The 17343-nt window shown below is 40.6% G+C and overlaps 1 protein-coding gene across 5 annotated transcripts in view; it reads left to right on the forward strand.

Moving 5' to 3' along the window:
- ncor2 (nuclear receptor corepressor 2) overlaps window positions 1–17343 on the forward strand; it is a 118982-nt gene that overhangs the window by 55365 nt on the left and 46274 nt on the right. For all 5 annotated transcript variants that reach the window (XM_034691409.1, XM_034691408.1, XM_034691410.1 and 2 more), the window contains 8 exons: window positions 6681–6737; window positions 7441–7493; window positions 11710–11776; window positions 13103–13275; window positions 13510–13603; window positions 15949–16127; window positions 16701–16755; window positions 16854–16952. In XM_034691409.1, the coding sequence (XP_034547300.1) occupies window positions 6681–6737; window positions 7441–7493; window positions 11710–11776; window positions 13103–13275; window positions 13510–13603; window positions 15949–16127; window positions 16701–16755; window positions 16854–16952 (777 nt within the window). The remainder of the gene's footprint in view (window positions 1–6680; window positions 6738–7440; window positions 7494–11709; window positions 11777–13102; window positions 13276–13509; window positions 13604–15948; window positions 16128–16700; window positions 16756–16853; window positions 16953–17343) is intronic.

Consider the following 17343-nt stretch of genomic DNA (forward strand, 5'->3'; position numbering starts at 1 on the left):
GTTTGTTCCGTGTTGCTGTACAGAGAGGACCTGCTCCTACTGTAGATAATTAGAGGCTCATTATAAGCTAACAAAAACAAGATGACTTTTATATTCAGTTGATTATCATATTCTGCTAAATACAACACACTGCAACTTTTTAAAATAACATTAATATCAAAACACTTTTCACACCTGCCTCTCAAACCTTCATGAGTCGCTCTTTGACATGAGTCCATCACAGAGGGAGATGTTCCCTGTCAGGGTGGACGGAGTCCCACGAGGCAAGACGTGATGCAAAGGATGCTGCAGAATGTTAACAAGACATCCAAGATGCAGATGAAGCAACAGAGTTTGACACAATGATGACAGTTTGCAATTATATTAGTGCTACGTGTAACTGGACGTATTCCCAGCATTAATGACGGAGTGAGAAGAACAGATGCTCTGCAAACATTTTACCAGTTTCTTTCCTTTTCCCAGTGTTGGACAAAGTACACGTCTTCATTACTTAAGTCAAAGTATAGAGCCTCCTGGTCAAACGTTATTCTAACTCAAGCAAAAGTTGTTGGGTCAAATTATGACTTGGGGTAAAGTACTGGAGTACTTGCTTTTAAAAATACTCAAGTATTCAAAGTACTTTTTAAAGTATCTCAAAACGTATTTTCACAAAGCATGAGTGCAGTCAAGAATGCATGGGTGTACATTCTGCTACTTTATGTGTATCTGGATAACATTATTTCATATATAAAAAGTATACCATGAAATATAAACAGCAACTGCTTTCTCAGGTTAGATGGTGATGTTTTGTAGGCTGTGATTACATTTGTGTGGTAAACAAATCGGAGACATAACAATACCAATCATTCTTTATTTCAAAAACCTCAAACGTGGGTTTAAAATGTAGCCATGGTGCTCAGGTAGAGAATCGCAATCATCACCACGACTAAATGAATGGACTGATCTGAATAATGTCTGCTCTGTATTTGATCTATGCTCAGCCGAAGGATGGCTACACCATTTCGACAAACCAAACACAAGTACGCAAACAGTTTACGGTCTTTGGGATCTGATTTCAGAAAAGAAAAGAAAATTCATTAGCTGTCTTCAAAGTAGTGAGTAACTAGAGCATTGATACAAATGTAGTGGATTCAAAAGTATGATACTTGTCTTTCAAATGTAGTGGAGTAAAAGTAATAAGTTCCCCAAAAAAAGAATACTCAAGTAAAGTACAGATACTCAAAAAATGTACTTAAGTACAGTGCTCAAGTAAATTGCCTTTCGTACTGTCCATCGCTGCCTTTAGCCACATGGTTCACTTCTCTCTTGACCATGCAGATCATTCAGTTGTTTTACTGATCATAGATCTGATAAAGGCTTTGTCTCTGTTGGAGCAGCTTCCTCTTGTTCCTTTTAAGAGCATCACTTTAACTTCCATCATCACATGTAGCCACTACGGCTGTCAAAATTGCTCCAAAATGATGTTTGAATATTCCCTCTAAAAAAAACCCCATAGGTTCGAACCGTTTGAATATCTGTATTTGGGTCAAAGACGTGGCATGTCATTTCTGTAGTCCAAAGCATAATTATAATGTTAAAAATATATAAAGTTTTAAAAATACCACATTACAGTACTCAACTCTCTCCACTTAACCTACTCATATGAGTTTTCAGTATAAAAAAAATCTAATTTAAAGAGCAATTGAGCTGAAAAATACAGAACTGTCCTTCCTGGATAACGTCCGGGCTTAAAATCTAATACAAAAATATGCCAAAAATGTCAGAAATCTTAATAAAAGCATTAATTATATACTGGGGCATAATTGTGTTGATATTTGCAATGATACCCACAAATATAGTCACAACACTAAGCTTATTTACATATTTATGCAAGAAATACTTTTGTCTACATATTTGGATTTCCGAATGTCCTTCCTGGGTAACACACATAAAGTGGCTATATATTACCATATTTGGATTTGGATAGTCATGTGACAGGCTACTGCATCAGCCAACAGTTTCTGGAGGACCCCCAAAAGATATCACATGGTCAGAAAGTCTCTCTTAAAATGTTGATATTTTGACCTTTTCGGTCACTGGTGCACTATGTCCTCAAATCATGTGTCTTTCTGGATAACGCTAATAAAACTTGTATTATGTTTATATATTTAAAAATTACCTATCTCATGTTAAATATGACATTGGTGTGTTGAAGGTTAAGCAAACATTTTACACAGTAGGACTAGTTAGTGCCTGATTATAAAGGGAAAACATTGTTTTTGTCCTTCCTGGATAACGATATGTCCTCCCTGGATAACAAAGATCTTCTGTTACCCAGGACATGTCCTCTGTTATCCAGAGTGGACATGTTAATCAATACGGATTTATATTAGTATATGTTGCTTTTTAGGCATTGACTTGATATCGTTATATTATATTAATAACAATATTATGTATTTTTTTAACTTTTGTGGCATTTTTTGTCATTATTTTTCACATTATTCAATGATAGCAACACTGGTCATTATCATAGATTTTTATGAAGTTTTTGCCCAAAAATGAACCAATATTTATGCTTCAATAAGTTGCAAAGCCTGCAGAGCTAGTTCAGGCAAATAAGGTTTTAGTATAGCTTTTGATATTTAAGGTTCAGTTTTGTCCTTCCAGATGCCACTGTCTAATAAAGAGAGGCAGAGACTTTTCAGGGCCAGGAAGAATGCTGACCCAGGAGCTAGGGCTGAGTATCTTGAGAAAAAGAGAGAATGGTATTGTAATTTAGTAATGAAATGACAAGGCAGATAAGTTAAAAAGAACTTTCAAAAGGCTTAGATATGTAGGTTAAGCAATGTGTCAACTTAATGAACTCATGGACAACACGCCAGAACCTATTCATGAATCCGCTCTTGAAGCTGAATCTGAAGTTGCATTTCTGCATTAGTTACATTGTTGCATGAAACTAAAGATTAAAAGATGAAAGAAAAAAAACATCTTTTCAAATCTTTAACAGTTGCCAGTCTCTTTGTAATACAGTATGTTTGTTAAAAATGATGTTCCTGAAACAGCCTTTAATGATAATAATCGATCCTGAAATCTTGCGTTGGTCATTCCTGGCTAACAGCATGTCATTCCGGGTAACAATGTCACAGTCAAGTAATTTAACCCAGATTTTCATGATATACCACTCAATCATGTTTTTTGAGTTGAGGATATAATAACAAAGCTTTTACCTTTTACTGTTAAACATTTTAAGACATTTTCCATCATTTTTCTCTTTTTGGCATTGAATAATGTGTAATGAACAGGAACTAATGAAGCCATTTCAGTGAAAATGTCCATATATATTACATAAATTGTGATAAAAATGTTGTTTTCTGAGCAGTATTTGTTTTTTGTGCTCTAACTCTAGTTATCTAATAACTTTTAAATGACAAGAATGATAGATATTTTAATTCATTTTCAAATCCATTTCCGTTACCCAGGAAGGACATCTTTCATGTGATTCACTGAAAAATGTTTATTGCATTTTTAAAACAAATTCCTGTTGTTGAGCTGTATACAGAACACTCTAATAAAGATAGAAAGTGTCTAAATAGGCATTTTTAGCCACTTTGGGTTTTTTTCAATTTTCAAATCCTTATTTGTCTTTGACCCATTTACGCATTATGTCAATAACAGGTGGACAAACTAATACAAGGAGACATAACTACTTGTATAGGTATTTTTACTTCAGATTTAACATGCCTAAAACATACCTACACATTACAAAACAAGTAAATGACCTAATGGCCGATACTGTAACACTTTTAGGTCTGTAGACCTCTCGTTCGCTCGCTCGCTCGCGCATGTATAAAAAAATGAGAGAGGAAAACTGCATTTTATCCAAGTGTCACTGATTGTCGGGCTCTTTTAGTCCACTGTCATTGTAGGGTCTTAGGTTATTTGACAGGTTATTTGCGAAAAACACAAGACAGTCCACATGTGAAGAGGCCAGTGCCGCTCTCTTTTTATTCACTGTATTCCAGGCGGAGGAAAAGACGCGTTCAGAGTGCACTGAGGATCCGGGGACGGAAAGATTTCTCTCTGCCGTCTTCTTCACGCTGTGCATGTGTGACTCCTGTGACCTGTCCCTGACCCGTCATGCAGTGTGCCCACTCGCAAAGCAGCCGCTGATGTGTTTTTTTCCAACAGTCGAATATTAATTTTCACAATCGATTCTCCGATTTTTTTAAATATTCAAATATATATATGAATTTAGAATATTCGTTGACAGCCCTAGTAGCCACACTTTGTAGGGGTGAGCTTTTGTGTGCAGAGAGACAGATGTACCTTTTCATCATCAGGCTTGAAAGTGTTAAAGATCAGGGTTTGATATCTGATGTTTTATTTGATCTACACGAGCAGCATGATGTGGTGATGTGTAATTGTTCACAACAACAACAACAACATCCAAGGCTTAATTTGAGTCTGTGAATCTTTGTATACATCCATGTAAACATATTGGTGTGTGGCCGGTTTGACCCCGGTTCACTGTTCTTATATTAAGGACATGTCTGTCAGGAACATGAACACAAGAAGACAGCGCTCCTGAGACTGCATTTTTATAATACTGCCGAGCTGTGCTAAATCCTCTCATCTGTGCTGTATCAACATGACCCTGAAGCAGTTTACCCTCTCTTTCACCGAGTTTTCTTTCTTGTATGAGTGGTGCAGGGATTTAAACGTGCTGTGGCTTCAGCGGCATGTGCACAAACATTGTTGTTTCTTTGGATTTGTGCCAAATACTCACATGTTCAGTGTTGTTGTTTTCAAGCGGTTATGCAATCTACTCAGGAGAATGTCTTTTTTTTTCAGTGCCAGGAAGCATACACAACAGATGTGTTTTATAGATTTACAGCTCACAATGCCACTACCAGATAAAGGCACCAGATATAGATACCTGCATCTGAAATGCCTCTGATACCACCTGGAAGAATCAACTAAAAACACTTAAGAGAAGCAGTGCTGTGTGATACCTCAGGGCAGATTGTCATAATGGAGACCTCCTCTCTGCTTTAGGCTTTGTCACAAGGTTGTGTTTGTGTTTGTGTTTGTGTGGTGGAGATGGATCAGGGAAAATGTACATGATCATGAGCTCTCTCTGTGTAATTCTCCACACTTGCAGAGAAAAGCTAATACTCTGCACAGATTCTGTTAGATCTCATCAATCCTCCTCTCCTCCTCTTCTCTAAAAGTGTCATTTCAAGCTTTTAATGCAATGATACTTTCAAAGAGTTTCGAGGACTGCATCATGCAAACTAGAGATTAGGAACAAACTAGGAGAAATCCTTGAGCCTCTCTTCTCCCTCAGGATGAAAGACTGGTTTTTAATAATTGCTGTTCATTAACTGCTGCTGTAGTGATAGTGCTCTCTGAGGCAACACTCTGCAGCCTGTTACACCTACTCGCTGATGAAGGAGCAACAGGAATGAGGATAAACCTGGATGAATGCAAAGCAGCTGAAAGAAGAGGAGTGACAATGTGCTATGACATTTGCATGGTATCTGTAGTGCATTAGGTTTTGGAGGAAGTGTTCGGGGTCATCTTTAGACTGGAGTCAGTCAGTGATTTGGTGTCACTCACATGTGACCCAGTTGGAAACCTGTGCTGGCTCAAGTTAAGCTCCATGCGTGAGCTGCTCTGGGGTCTTACATCCAAGTCCGCTGGCGTGAGTCCTATATAAACTTAGGAGTAGATCCCCAACACCTTCTGCATCACCTGGACACTGAAGACTGAGTGAAAGGGACAAGGACACAGTGTGACATGGAACAATGGGTGATGTGCACATACGCTCTGACAGGTTCACTCTCTGTTATTGGCTCTAAAAACTCCCCTCACTGTCCTTCCATCCTGTCCGCGGACGTGTCCGCCCTGACAGTCTCACTGTGTGGTCACCGAAGGAAATGAAGTGAGATGGAAAGCAACAGAGCATGTGGCATGTCACTAAGGAGAGTCTGTTTGATCGATGAAGCGGCGAGAGTGAACAGAGAGGAATGAGGAAAAGAGCGGAGCTAACATGGCAAGGGGCAGACTGGGACACCGCTCACATGTTTGTCTGCAGGGGCTAAATATAAGTCCATGAAGGGGGTCATGTACAGACACAGAGGAGTTTTTATGCTGCCCAGCTTGTTTCCACAACACCTCTCCTCTTTTCTTATCACTCCCTGCAAGGGTTTTCTTGTTTTAAGGCTGATTGTTGCAGGTAGTAAGCTGGAGGTGAGATCTTCCCTGTCTTTCATCATGAGATAAGCACCAAACCCCTTTAGCCCCCTCCTCCTTTTTTTTTTTTTTTTTGCTCTTCCTCTCCCACTCACTTTTCTCTTCCACTCCCACTTGCTCTCCTGCCTGCCTGTTCTTTCTCTCTACCTCTCTCGGCTCAGGGGAGGTGAGTAATCTTTCCTTTTTTTTCTGCCAGAGGAAAGAGAGAGAGCTGAGGCAAGAAGCTGTGGGCCCAGCTTGAGTTAAAAGCTCTAATATTAGTCAGCTGCATCCATCTCTCTGCATCCATCCATCCATACATCCATCCTGGCAGCTTGTCGTCCAACCAAAGATGTAGCCGGCGTAGCCTCTGTGATAAAGTGAGCTTGCTCACTGTGTTGCCGTGGTGATGGCAGAGGTGCAGGCGGCCGGCTAATGTACTACCTCTGTTTGTGTTCCCTCAACAGAAAAAGGCAGAAGAGGCTCACAGGATACTGGAGGGACTGGGACCCAGGGTAGAGCTGGTGAGTGGAAGAAATGGCTTTATGTCAGATGTCTGTGCTGCAGTTTTCTTTTTCCTTCTCCCGTGTTGTTTCCTTCTGCATGTCAACATATTTGAACTAAAGTCTGATTAGGAGGATAACAAATGCTTTGGAGAGGTGGGAAAAAGTCTGCATCGTGTGTTATTTTTAGTTCCGATCAAAGACGGGGAGTAATGACGTAATAATGTTAGATTGCTTTAGTCAAAGCTCTATTAAGCAATACTGAAAGTTGTATAAAATCACACCAGGGAGCAGCATTATGATTGTTTGTACCCAAACCTGCTGAGACAGGAAACTAAGCCTTCATTTTACTTTCTACCTCAATTTATTTCAAATTCTCTCTCCTAGTCTCCATTGTTTTTCTCTGTTATAAATCTGCTTGAATCCACTTCTAACCTTTGATTCATCCATGAAAGTCTTTAACGTTTAAACATTCAGCCAGTGAATTCAGATACTTGCATGCAAGTGTCTGCACAGAAAAGCGTCTCTGTTATTTTGAGTGACTTCTGTCAACTAAACCTGAGTGGTTCAATTTGCATCTGTCAGTGTTGAGTCACTTACATCAGTTTTAGAACATTTCTGTTTTATGAGCATCTTCATTCATCTCATTCAATCTCTCTCAGAACTGCTGTAGATACGCAGCATCATCACTGTTTGACCTGTTTGTTTTCTTCTTCTGTTGCAGCCTCTGTACAATCAGCCTTCTGACACCAAGCAGTACCATGAGAACATCAAAATGTGAGTCTTTCAAATGCATGCACTCTTACTGCACGTTTTATATGTAGCTATTGAAGATGACATTAAAAGTTGGAAAGATTGACCACAGATATGGAAGCTCTTAACAAAGAATATAACATTTTTGAACCAATGAAATGACAGAAAAGAAAAACAGAGAAGTTTGGGAGTCATGTTACACTGAGAAACTTCACCCATCATTGATTTTAGTAAAGGTTATCTTTGTTTGTGTGCAGAAACAATGCCTCCAATAGGAAGTAGTTCATAGTAATATAACTGGGTCACATGCAGTCAAGAAAACTGTTGTGGCATTCTTTAGATTGTCACAGGTGCATCTTTTTACTGTTCTTATTCTGTATGACCTTTGGATCACTACCACCACAGACAGGCACATGCTGACCTCAGCAGCTCTTAGTTCCCAGCAGTTACAGCCTTAAAGATTGACAGATATTTAAGCACCTGTTCGTCTGCAATAACGCCTGGAGTTGGAATGATGGAGCAAAGTGGCTCCACTGCTGATCTGCCAATCAGAGGTAGTGACAGAGACAAAACAGGGCAGAGACGGTGGCAATGTATTGTGTGTGTGTGTGTGTGTGTGTGTGTGTGTGTGTGTGTGGGTGTGGGTGGGTGGGTGAGTGTGTGTGGGGTACTCCCGCTGTATGTTTACAAGTCGTGCCTCTGGTGTTTCAGCAATGCCATGTCGCAATGTGAAATCACACACTAGGACACCAGTATAATGCGTCATGTGAGTACAAAGGTGTGATGATGCGGGACTTCGTGACAGCTCTATGGAAGCGGGTTTTACATGTTACCTTTACACCATTCAACATTTCTCATATTGCCAGTTCAAGGTGTAACGTCTCACCTTCACAATGAATGTCCCAGAGGCGTGATGATGGGACCAAGATGTCCTATCACTGTGCTGGATCCGGAGGTAGTAAAGAGAGGCGTTACAGGGGGAGACTGAATCCTTGAAGAGCAGGCAGGGCAGAACAGAGATTTTTGTGCACATGTGAGAGTGTGTGGGTACGTGAGGTTACCGCTGTGTGTTAACAAGTCGTGTTTCTGCAACATTGTTATAACAACAATGTAAAATCACTCACCGGGAAACCAGTTTTAGCAAGTGGCATTCTCCTGTCTCAAAATATGAAGCCCATGCAGAAGTGTTATAAACTGCAGTTCATCGAGCATCCGCTTGAGGCTGGCTGCAGAAACACAGGAAACCACATATACACCAAATCAAAAAAGACGATATTTGCAGCAGAAATAACGATGACGATTGGCTTCAAAACAGCGCTCAGGAAGAGATAAGTGACATCACGGATACTACGTCCATTTTTTATACAATCAATGGTATTACATCGTTGCTGGATCACTATGAAAGCATAAAGGTGTGATGACGGCGGGGCTTTATAACAGCGCTCTTGCCCCCTCCCCAGACCTCACCTCCCTCTCTGTAGCTCACGAGGGGGTGGGAGTTATGATTGTCATTCTGTAAACTGGATCATTATAACAACTTGTAGTGATATGATAGAAAGGGACATGCAGTGTCTGTGAAACAGTGTTTAGTTCAATTAAGGCACTGCAGTTTAATCAGTGGACAGGTTAGTTTGCAGAAAGGCAATAAACCTGTTCTCAAGCTTTTACTGTCCAGTTATTGTAAAAGTTATCTTCATTGTTTACGTTTCTTTTTGCATTTAATACTTGTTCTGTCCTCCTCAATCAAGTGATATTTTTTATGGCAACTTTAAAACTTTACAAAGACGAGCCAGTATTTTGTGTGTAAACTGTTGAATATTGGGATTTAAGACCAGAGTAACTGAATATGACAGTTTATTTTGTTTGCTCTAAGACTAACAGTTAACAGTTGTTAGCTTTCTTTCATATTTATATTCTTGAAAGGCATGGGATTAATTAAGGTTGACAAGCAAAAATCCTTCAAATCTAAAAAATTAACACACAGAGATGGAAATGTATGTATTTGTGTTTTTATTCTAGTTGGGTGTTTGTGATAACCATAGACTGTATAAATAATGGACGTAGTATCCGGGATGTCTGTTTCTGAAGCGCTGTTTTGAAGCCAATCGTCGGCAGGAGCCATATTGGAAATGCTGAACTCAACTTAACTTAGTGTGAGGTAAAGAGGCGGGCTTTGAGCCTCCTAGCCAACAGAAGCAGTGTTCCCACCTGTCAATCAAGTCAGCTGTGCCTCTCATTATGTAAACCCATAATTTTAATATCTTCGAAATTGCTGCGATGGAAAAAAAATCACCCCCCGTACGGTTTGTGCCGATCGAGAGATAAGCTATCAAGACTACACTCGCTTTTTTGTACCAGGCTGTAAACATGTTTATTTCTGCTGTAAAGATCTGCTGTTTTGAATGGGTGTGTATGTGGTTTTCGGTACTTCCAGAGCAAGTCTCAAGCGGACACTTGAGAAACTGCAGTTTTTAACACTTCCGCATTGGCTTCAATTCTCGCGGACGGAGGTTGCCTTTTGGTGCTGACACAGCTCTAAATCATCCATGCTGCGACTTTTAGGAGGTTGTGTTAGGTGAATGATGAAATAAATTCAGTCATTTTCATATGCTGGTGGATCTCTGCAGTAAGGAGAGCAGAGAGTACGCCATGTCTATCAGTACAGCTTATGTGCATCTGTAATCTTTTAAGTACCATAATTCACAGAGGCACATCAAAGGGCTGACTGAGGGTTATAATAGCTCGTCTCCTTCGCTGGCACAGAGGTTTGGGCACAGTGGCATACCACAAGAAGTGTCTGACCTCTTAGTTGCACACTGCTCTGTCTTCACTCCTTTTGATCTCTGCACTGTTTCATCAGTATTATTGCCTCAAAGGAATTAACTGAAAACTCTCCTCTCTCTCCCCACGCGTGTTATGAAATACCACTGTGTCGCTTTGACCCAGCACAATTGACTTCTTTGTTTCTTTAACCGGTTTGATAACCTTGGCACTCATCCCTGCTGGGATAGATGAGTACAAGGATCTCTGAGGAGCTTCCAGCAATTTCCTGCTCAACCTACAGTTTCTCTATCACTCAGATGCCGCTAAATTAACACACATCCTATGAATATGCAGCCTAGCGTGGAAGCTTTCTTGAAGTGTGATGTTATCATGAGAGAAAATCGATAAAAAGTGTGCATATAATGAATCTCTTAGCCATCGTGTTTTGGGGGTATTATGCTTAATTACAGTGTTCTCTGATATCTCAGAAATGGCACAGGCTCAGTGCAGGACAAAGGGAACCTTTTGCAGGAGTTCAGGCCTGCTAATCTATCCCTTTGCCATCTGGTGTCCAGAGCACAATGCCATCTCTGTCTTCAGTCTATCAGCACATTTTTTTTTCTTTTTGCCATATCCAGTTAGTTCTCACTCGTTAAATGCCACGATGAGTTCGGATATCGACCGTATCTAGCAGGATTTGGCAGCATTTGTCTTTCTGATGCAACGGTTTGGCTCAAAATGTATGTGTTTGTTTGTGTGGGAGTGTTTATGTAGGTTGGGGGTTAAGGCTGTTTAGAATGAACTTGGGTTTGTTATTGCAGATAACATGTTTGGGAAATGAGGAATAGGTCATCCCGTGTGTTTATTCGTCTTAGCCCTAAATGTTGTCGTGCTATCTTCTCATTTTCTCAAAACCCTTTCACCACCACTAACCCACTTCCTCATCTTCTGTCCTTGCCTATGACCCGGTGGGCCCTGCGGCTCAGCTGAAGTGACTAATGTAGAATAAGATTACATTAATCAGCAGGGGAACGTGACCTTACAACTGACAGATTAAGTGTCAGGAATAAAATTCTGTCTTGCAGCAAAGAAAGAGACAAACTGAGAGGCTGCCTAAGGAGATTACTGGCCCTGACCTTTATTTGAAGCGCTGTGGCTGTCCGTTCCAGCCCAGACAAGTTTTATAACTTTGGCTCACCTCACTGGCCTTTCCACCCAGAAGCTAGTTTGAGTTTATCGAGCGGTGGCATACAAGGACAGGCATCGTTTGTGCTTGTGTGAGTTTGTGCATGGTTGTCGTTTATTAGAGAAAGAAGTGAGATAGAGAAGAGCAGAGACTTGAAAATGTGTACCGAGGGATCTTGAAAATATCATACTTGGATTTATTATGTGATAAAAATGAATGCTGTTTCTTTGTTTTTATCCCTCTGCCCATCTGTTTTCATCCAACCTTTTTTTCTTCCTTCGCTCTTTTTAGAAACCAGGCAATGAGGAAGAAGCTCATCTTGTACTTCAAGAGGAGAAATCATGCTCGTAAGCAGTGGGTAAGTCCAGAACCCACCATTTTTTGACTCTCTGCTGGGAATCAGCCCATGATGGATGACTGGTGTAAAGTGGGCCAGCTGCTCCTTGAAGTATGTGGCCATTTTGGACAAACAGGAGAAGAATAGAGCTCTAGTTCATGATCTGTTGTCAGTACTCTTCCTGTGCCTCGGGGAGGTGACTGCTCTTGAACAACAAATCAAACAAAAAAGTCTCTCACAATACTCTGAAAGAAAAACCAACATTTTGTTTTTTACTTGTGTTGCATTCACTGTCAGCCAAGCACATCTAATGAGCAGGGTTAGTCTGAGCTGGCAGTGATTGAGCGAGACGGAGCCAAAGAGCATGACTATAAATGAAGCAGGGATCAATTGGGGTGAGCTCTGATGCTAGAGCCAGGCAGACATCTTAAAATCAACCAGCTTGACAGAAAATCATTATAACAAATCAAGTCCACAGCTTTACTAATGAAATTTAGTCTACCCACAAGTAGGAAATATGGTGGGAATATTTTTTTTTAACCGCTTCCAGCGTAAGAGATAGTGCCAACAGCAACTCTCTCACAGCCCTGCTGAAAGTTTATGTGAGGCAAGAAAGAAGAGTTAAAATGCAGCACCTGTATCAGAGCCTGTACGCTGTGGGCGAGTGTCCAGTCTTCCCTGGTGCGGACTCTAAGTGGGGGAGGGAGCTCCTCGTGGGCCGAGCGGTGGGAGACATCACCTTGTGGTTTACGAGCCCACTGAGAGTCGTGTCTCCTCCAGGTTTAATGGTTCCCTTTACAGCCTGCCTGCGAGGAAGCTGGGAAAACAGTGGGCTGCTGTCTGCCAAGGTGGTGGCTTGAGGCCAGACTCCCCATAGAATACCAACATTTCACCCTGTGCCCTCCTAAACCTCTAGAGAAGCACAAGATTTGGACACAACGGAGAGCTGAAGAATAAATAAAGTTATTGGAAAAGAAATCTTTCAACGATAGTGCAGCCTTTGATTTCAGACTCAAAGGGCTTTACGCGACGACCACATCAAAACTAAGTGATGCTAAAGCAGTATGAAGAGGAAAAGCTCAGATTTGAGGATAAAACATGAAAACATTTTGATAACATTCTGGTGCAAAAACCTAAAATCATCTTTAAATGTCACACTGCGCTGAGGGGGGATTTCTTGTTTCACAATAATTCTGTTAAATGTTGTGTAATCGTACGTTTTCACACTAAAGAGTCGTACGCTTTATTTTCTCTGGATCAAAGTGAAGGCATAAAGAGATAGTGTTATACTTATGTGGTTATCAGCAGCAGCAGACTGAGCTTTTTTCTCGCTCTGTGTTGCTCCAGGAACAGAAATTTTGCCAGCGCTATGACCAGCTGATGGAAGCCTGGGAGAAGAAGGTGGAGCGCATCGAGAACAACCCGCGGCGCCGAGCCAAGGAGAGCAAGGTGCGGGAGTACTACGAGAAACAGTTCCCAGAGATCCGCAAGCAAAGAGAGCTGCAGGAGCGCATGCAGAGGTGAGATCACAGGATTTTTCTTCTCTCTTTCACAACAATGCTGTGAGAGTTTATCAGAGTAAGAGACTGCTAATTTCTGCAGCAGACGTAACAATTAGTTTTGTTGTTGCCTACTGTCTTCATCTCCAGTACAGACACACTGTAGCTTTGTGTCACTGTGCAGTGTAGGTGACCCAGTCACAGTAAAATGTGGGTAGCTGTGACTGACAGGCCTGCTGTATTTCTGCTTTGTAGCCGCGTTGGGCAGAGAGGAGGTGGTCTGGCCTCGTCTGCAGCTCGCAGTGAACATGAGGTCTCCGAGATCATTGATGGGATATCAGAGCACGAGGTAAGCTCCTCTATCATTGGTCACACAATCACAGTATTGAAGTTTGCAGCGTTGCTGCTGGACATTTGTGTATCTGATGAGTTAAGTATCATGCACACAAAGGTTGGCACAGCGAGCAGACTCTCTGTAGTGCTGAATAACAACTAAGCTAATTTATTGCTGCTGTCAGGCAGAAACCTTGTATCTCCATATTTTATCATTTATTATTTCTTTGGAATGTTTGTGGTCACTCTTAGTGTCTGTCTGAGGACATTACAAAGTTTCAGTCAATGAAAGAATTAAAAAGAACTTGTGGCTGAGTATCGTTACATGTTTGGGTTTTTTTAGTTATCGAAACACTAAACAATACTCAATTTCCTGAAAAGCTGTCATTTTGGAAATATGAGGTTTCAGCTGACAGCAGCGTTGTGTAACATACAACAAGCATGTTTTTTTTTATTTTTTTATTTAAACTTTATGAAGTTTTGAGTTTATACAACATATATACATAAACACACACATACTAGACTTACAGACAATACCCCACAATAACACCACCCAACCCCCCTGACCAAGAGTACACCCTAAATACAGAGCAATGAAGGAGGTTCAGGAAGAGGAATAAACAGAATAAACAAAATTACTAAAAAATTAAATGATAAAAGGAGAGATAACCTTACATTAAGTTGAACATAGAAATTGACATCTATTGACAAGTCGCACGTAAGACAAAACCCAGATATATTGAGAGAAATTAAAAAGTAAATAAATAAACAAATAAATAAATAAGGTTCCAATGCATAAATAACAACAGCATGGTTAAAACAAAACAAACTACATAGCAACCAGGTCACTTTAATTACAGCAGTTTTAGACTTTCTTGTTCTGAGACATGTTAACAGATATATCATGATATTATAGGTGCCATTTAATTACAGAATAATAGAACACCAGGAACAACGTCATGAAAAATCAGTCTGCAGGAAAGTGACTTAAGGCTTCTTACATCTCTGCAATGTAGCCTTGTTTCAGAAGCTCACACCAACCAGTACTGGCATATATAATCCAGCTGTGATACAGTTTATAAGGCATGCCACTGGAATATTTGTGGTAGCTAAGCTAGCAGGGCTAGCCAAAGCTAAATACTAGCCCTTTAAGGATACCACAGCCCAGCGTCACAGCTGCTTTTAATTTACATGCTTCCAAAACTTTGATAGTCTCCGGCTGCTTTTACTGCCGGCCTCTCTCTCTCTATCTCTCTTTTTCACAGTCTCTCTTCATTTCTCCTTCTTCCATTTATAACATGCACAGTTGTCACACAGCGTCTGCTCCTGGTGCAGCAGGAATTATTGTGTGTACTTAGTTTAATAGGTGTGTGATGAATCTTAACAGTGAGAGGATGGTGGTAAATGCCAGCATCAGGTACAGACTCACAGTCCTATAACAGCCTGCATGTTGGGCTGCTGTTGGAAAGGTTTCAGTTTGAAAAGTGTCAGTATTGTCTCAGAAAACATGTTTTAACCATTGTTCAGCTCTCTGAGGAAAGTTATGTAAAGACATTGGCTTGACTTGAAACATTTCAGCCAAATTCATGCTGTTTGGGCTGACAAGGTTGCTGTAGTAACACTTCAAATATACAAAAGTTAACTAATTAGAAGTCCAATTTAAACCAAATAAGCTGGCATGATTCAGCTCACAAATATTTGTGATCAGAAACATACTCTATATATTAAATATATGAACTCAGTTTGTCAGCATAAGAAATGCTCAAATGCTGACTAGATGTCTTGTTTGTAAATCATGTTAGGGGTCAGCATGTGCAGAAGATTTGAGATGCCAGACTATCAATGTAAGCTAGCTCATTGTTCAGCAGGACTAACGCTTTAACAGCTATGGGTGTAATATTCAGAAGTCCTCTGGTGTCAGTCAGGTCCCATTAAACTGAGCAGTGTGTCTAATCTGCATATCTTGTCTCATCTTAAGATATGCTTCCAACCTTTCTGCCCTCTCAGGATAGCACTCTGTCTTTCCTGTCTCTGCTCCTCCTCGTCTTACCTCAGACATGATGTCATCTTTAAGATTTGTACTTTTTACAAGCTTGTAAATTTGAGAGGGACAGGAAAGAAGTCTGTTTTAGAGCAGTTTTTGTTTGACATGTAACCTGAACTAGCCTGCAGAAACAATGAGACACCTGTAACTTCCTCCTCTTTCTTTCTGAAATCAGAGTGCATTACCACATGAGGTTTCATATAGGGCCTGCTGATCAAGGCTCCATGTTGTCAGACAGTTTCTCTTTGAGTCCACCTCACTCACCCCTGGTTGTTTGTATCCGTTTTTGTCTTGTGTGTGATATTTGTGTGCATCAGAACACAGAGAAGCAAATGCGTCAGCTGGCGGTCATCCCTCCCATGCTGTTTGACGCCGAGCAGCAGCGCATCAAGTTCATCAACATGAACGGACTGATGGACGACCCCATGAAGGTGTACAAGGACCGGCAGGTTATGAACATGTGGAGCGAGCAGGAGAAAGACACTTTCAGAGAGAAGTAAGAAAAACACACAGCTTCAGACTTTGCACCACAGTAGAATGTATTAACTGATTTGGCCATTTTTACATTCAAATCAATACATTTATAATTTTATTGAATCCAATATCAGCTTCCATCTCCATTTTCATGTTCAGCTAGTTTCAAAGAACTTTCTTTTAAAAGGAAAATAGTATTTCACATCTTTACTTCCTATGAAGTATGTGTGAGGGATAAAGGGTTTGTAAGTTGTTGGTAAGGAAGTGAATCTTCTCCTTTTGTGAGAAATGAGCGGAGGCGTTACAAGCTGCCAAATCGGATCGAACCCACACAGTAAAATCGGCAACTTTAGAGTCAACCCACATGCAGAAGTAAGAGCCTCAGCTTCTTCTTCTCCTAATAGCACTGATTCAAACAAGTCTAGATATGAGATCACAAGTGACGGGGATAATATCTGATGTTGTAATTTCCTGTGTCAGGACAGACGTCATTCTCTTAGTGTTGTTCTGCCACTCGCATCTTTTGCAGTCATACATTTTCAGTTTGAAATAATTCCAGGAATAGACAGTAAGACTTTTTCTTTTCCTCCTGCAGGTTCATCCAGCACCCTAAAAACTTTGGACTGATCGCGTCCTTTCTGGAGAGAAAGGTAATGATTCACATATTCTCTTGTTTTTGTTTTTTTGAGAGCTCCAGCTGACTCTGGAGTGATTGTTTAAAAATAATAAACTCTCTGTTGTCTTTCAGACGGTGGCTGAGTGTGTGCTCTTTTACTACCTGACCAAAAAGAATGAAAACTATAAGAACATAGTGCGGAGGAACTACAGGCGCAGAGGAAGAAGCCAGGTACGCTTACCGTTCAAGCTCTCAACAAATAATGCACTGCTTCACATCAAGGCTAAATCAAAGAAAAGGCTTTGTAGGCCTGAATCTGAGATTAACCTAACCATTAGATGTTTGAAGCCCTGCACAGGCGACATTACTGGAAGCCTCTTTTTTTCTATTGCTAAGCAACTAAGACGTCAGCCTCTCCCAGTCACTGAGGCACTTCATAGAAACCTCTAAAATACATGTTTGTAATTTCATTCCAGGCCTGCAGCCTTTCTCTGTTGTCAAACACGTTTGTCAAGATCTACCACTTTCTACTTTCCCTTATATTCCTACGTACCCCTTGTTATTGTTACTTTAAGATGTGAATCTGATTTTAGCAGGGTGCAGCGCAGGGAAACTTTGGGTG

Source organism: Notolabrus celidotus, chromosome 9 (genome assembly GCF_009762535.1).
Source record: "Notolabrus celidotus isolate fNotCel1 chromosome 9, fNotCel1.pri, whole genome shotgun sequence".
NCBI classification, from domain to species: Eukaryota; Metazoa; Chordata; class Actinopteri; order Labriformes; family Labridae; genus Notolabrus; species Notolabrus celidotus.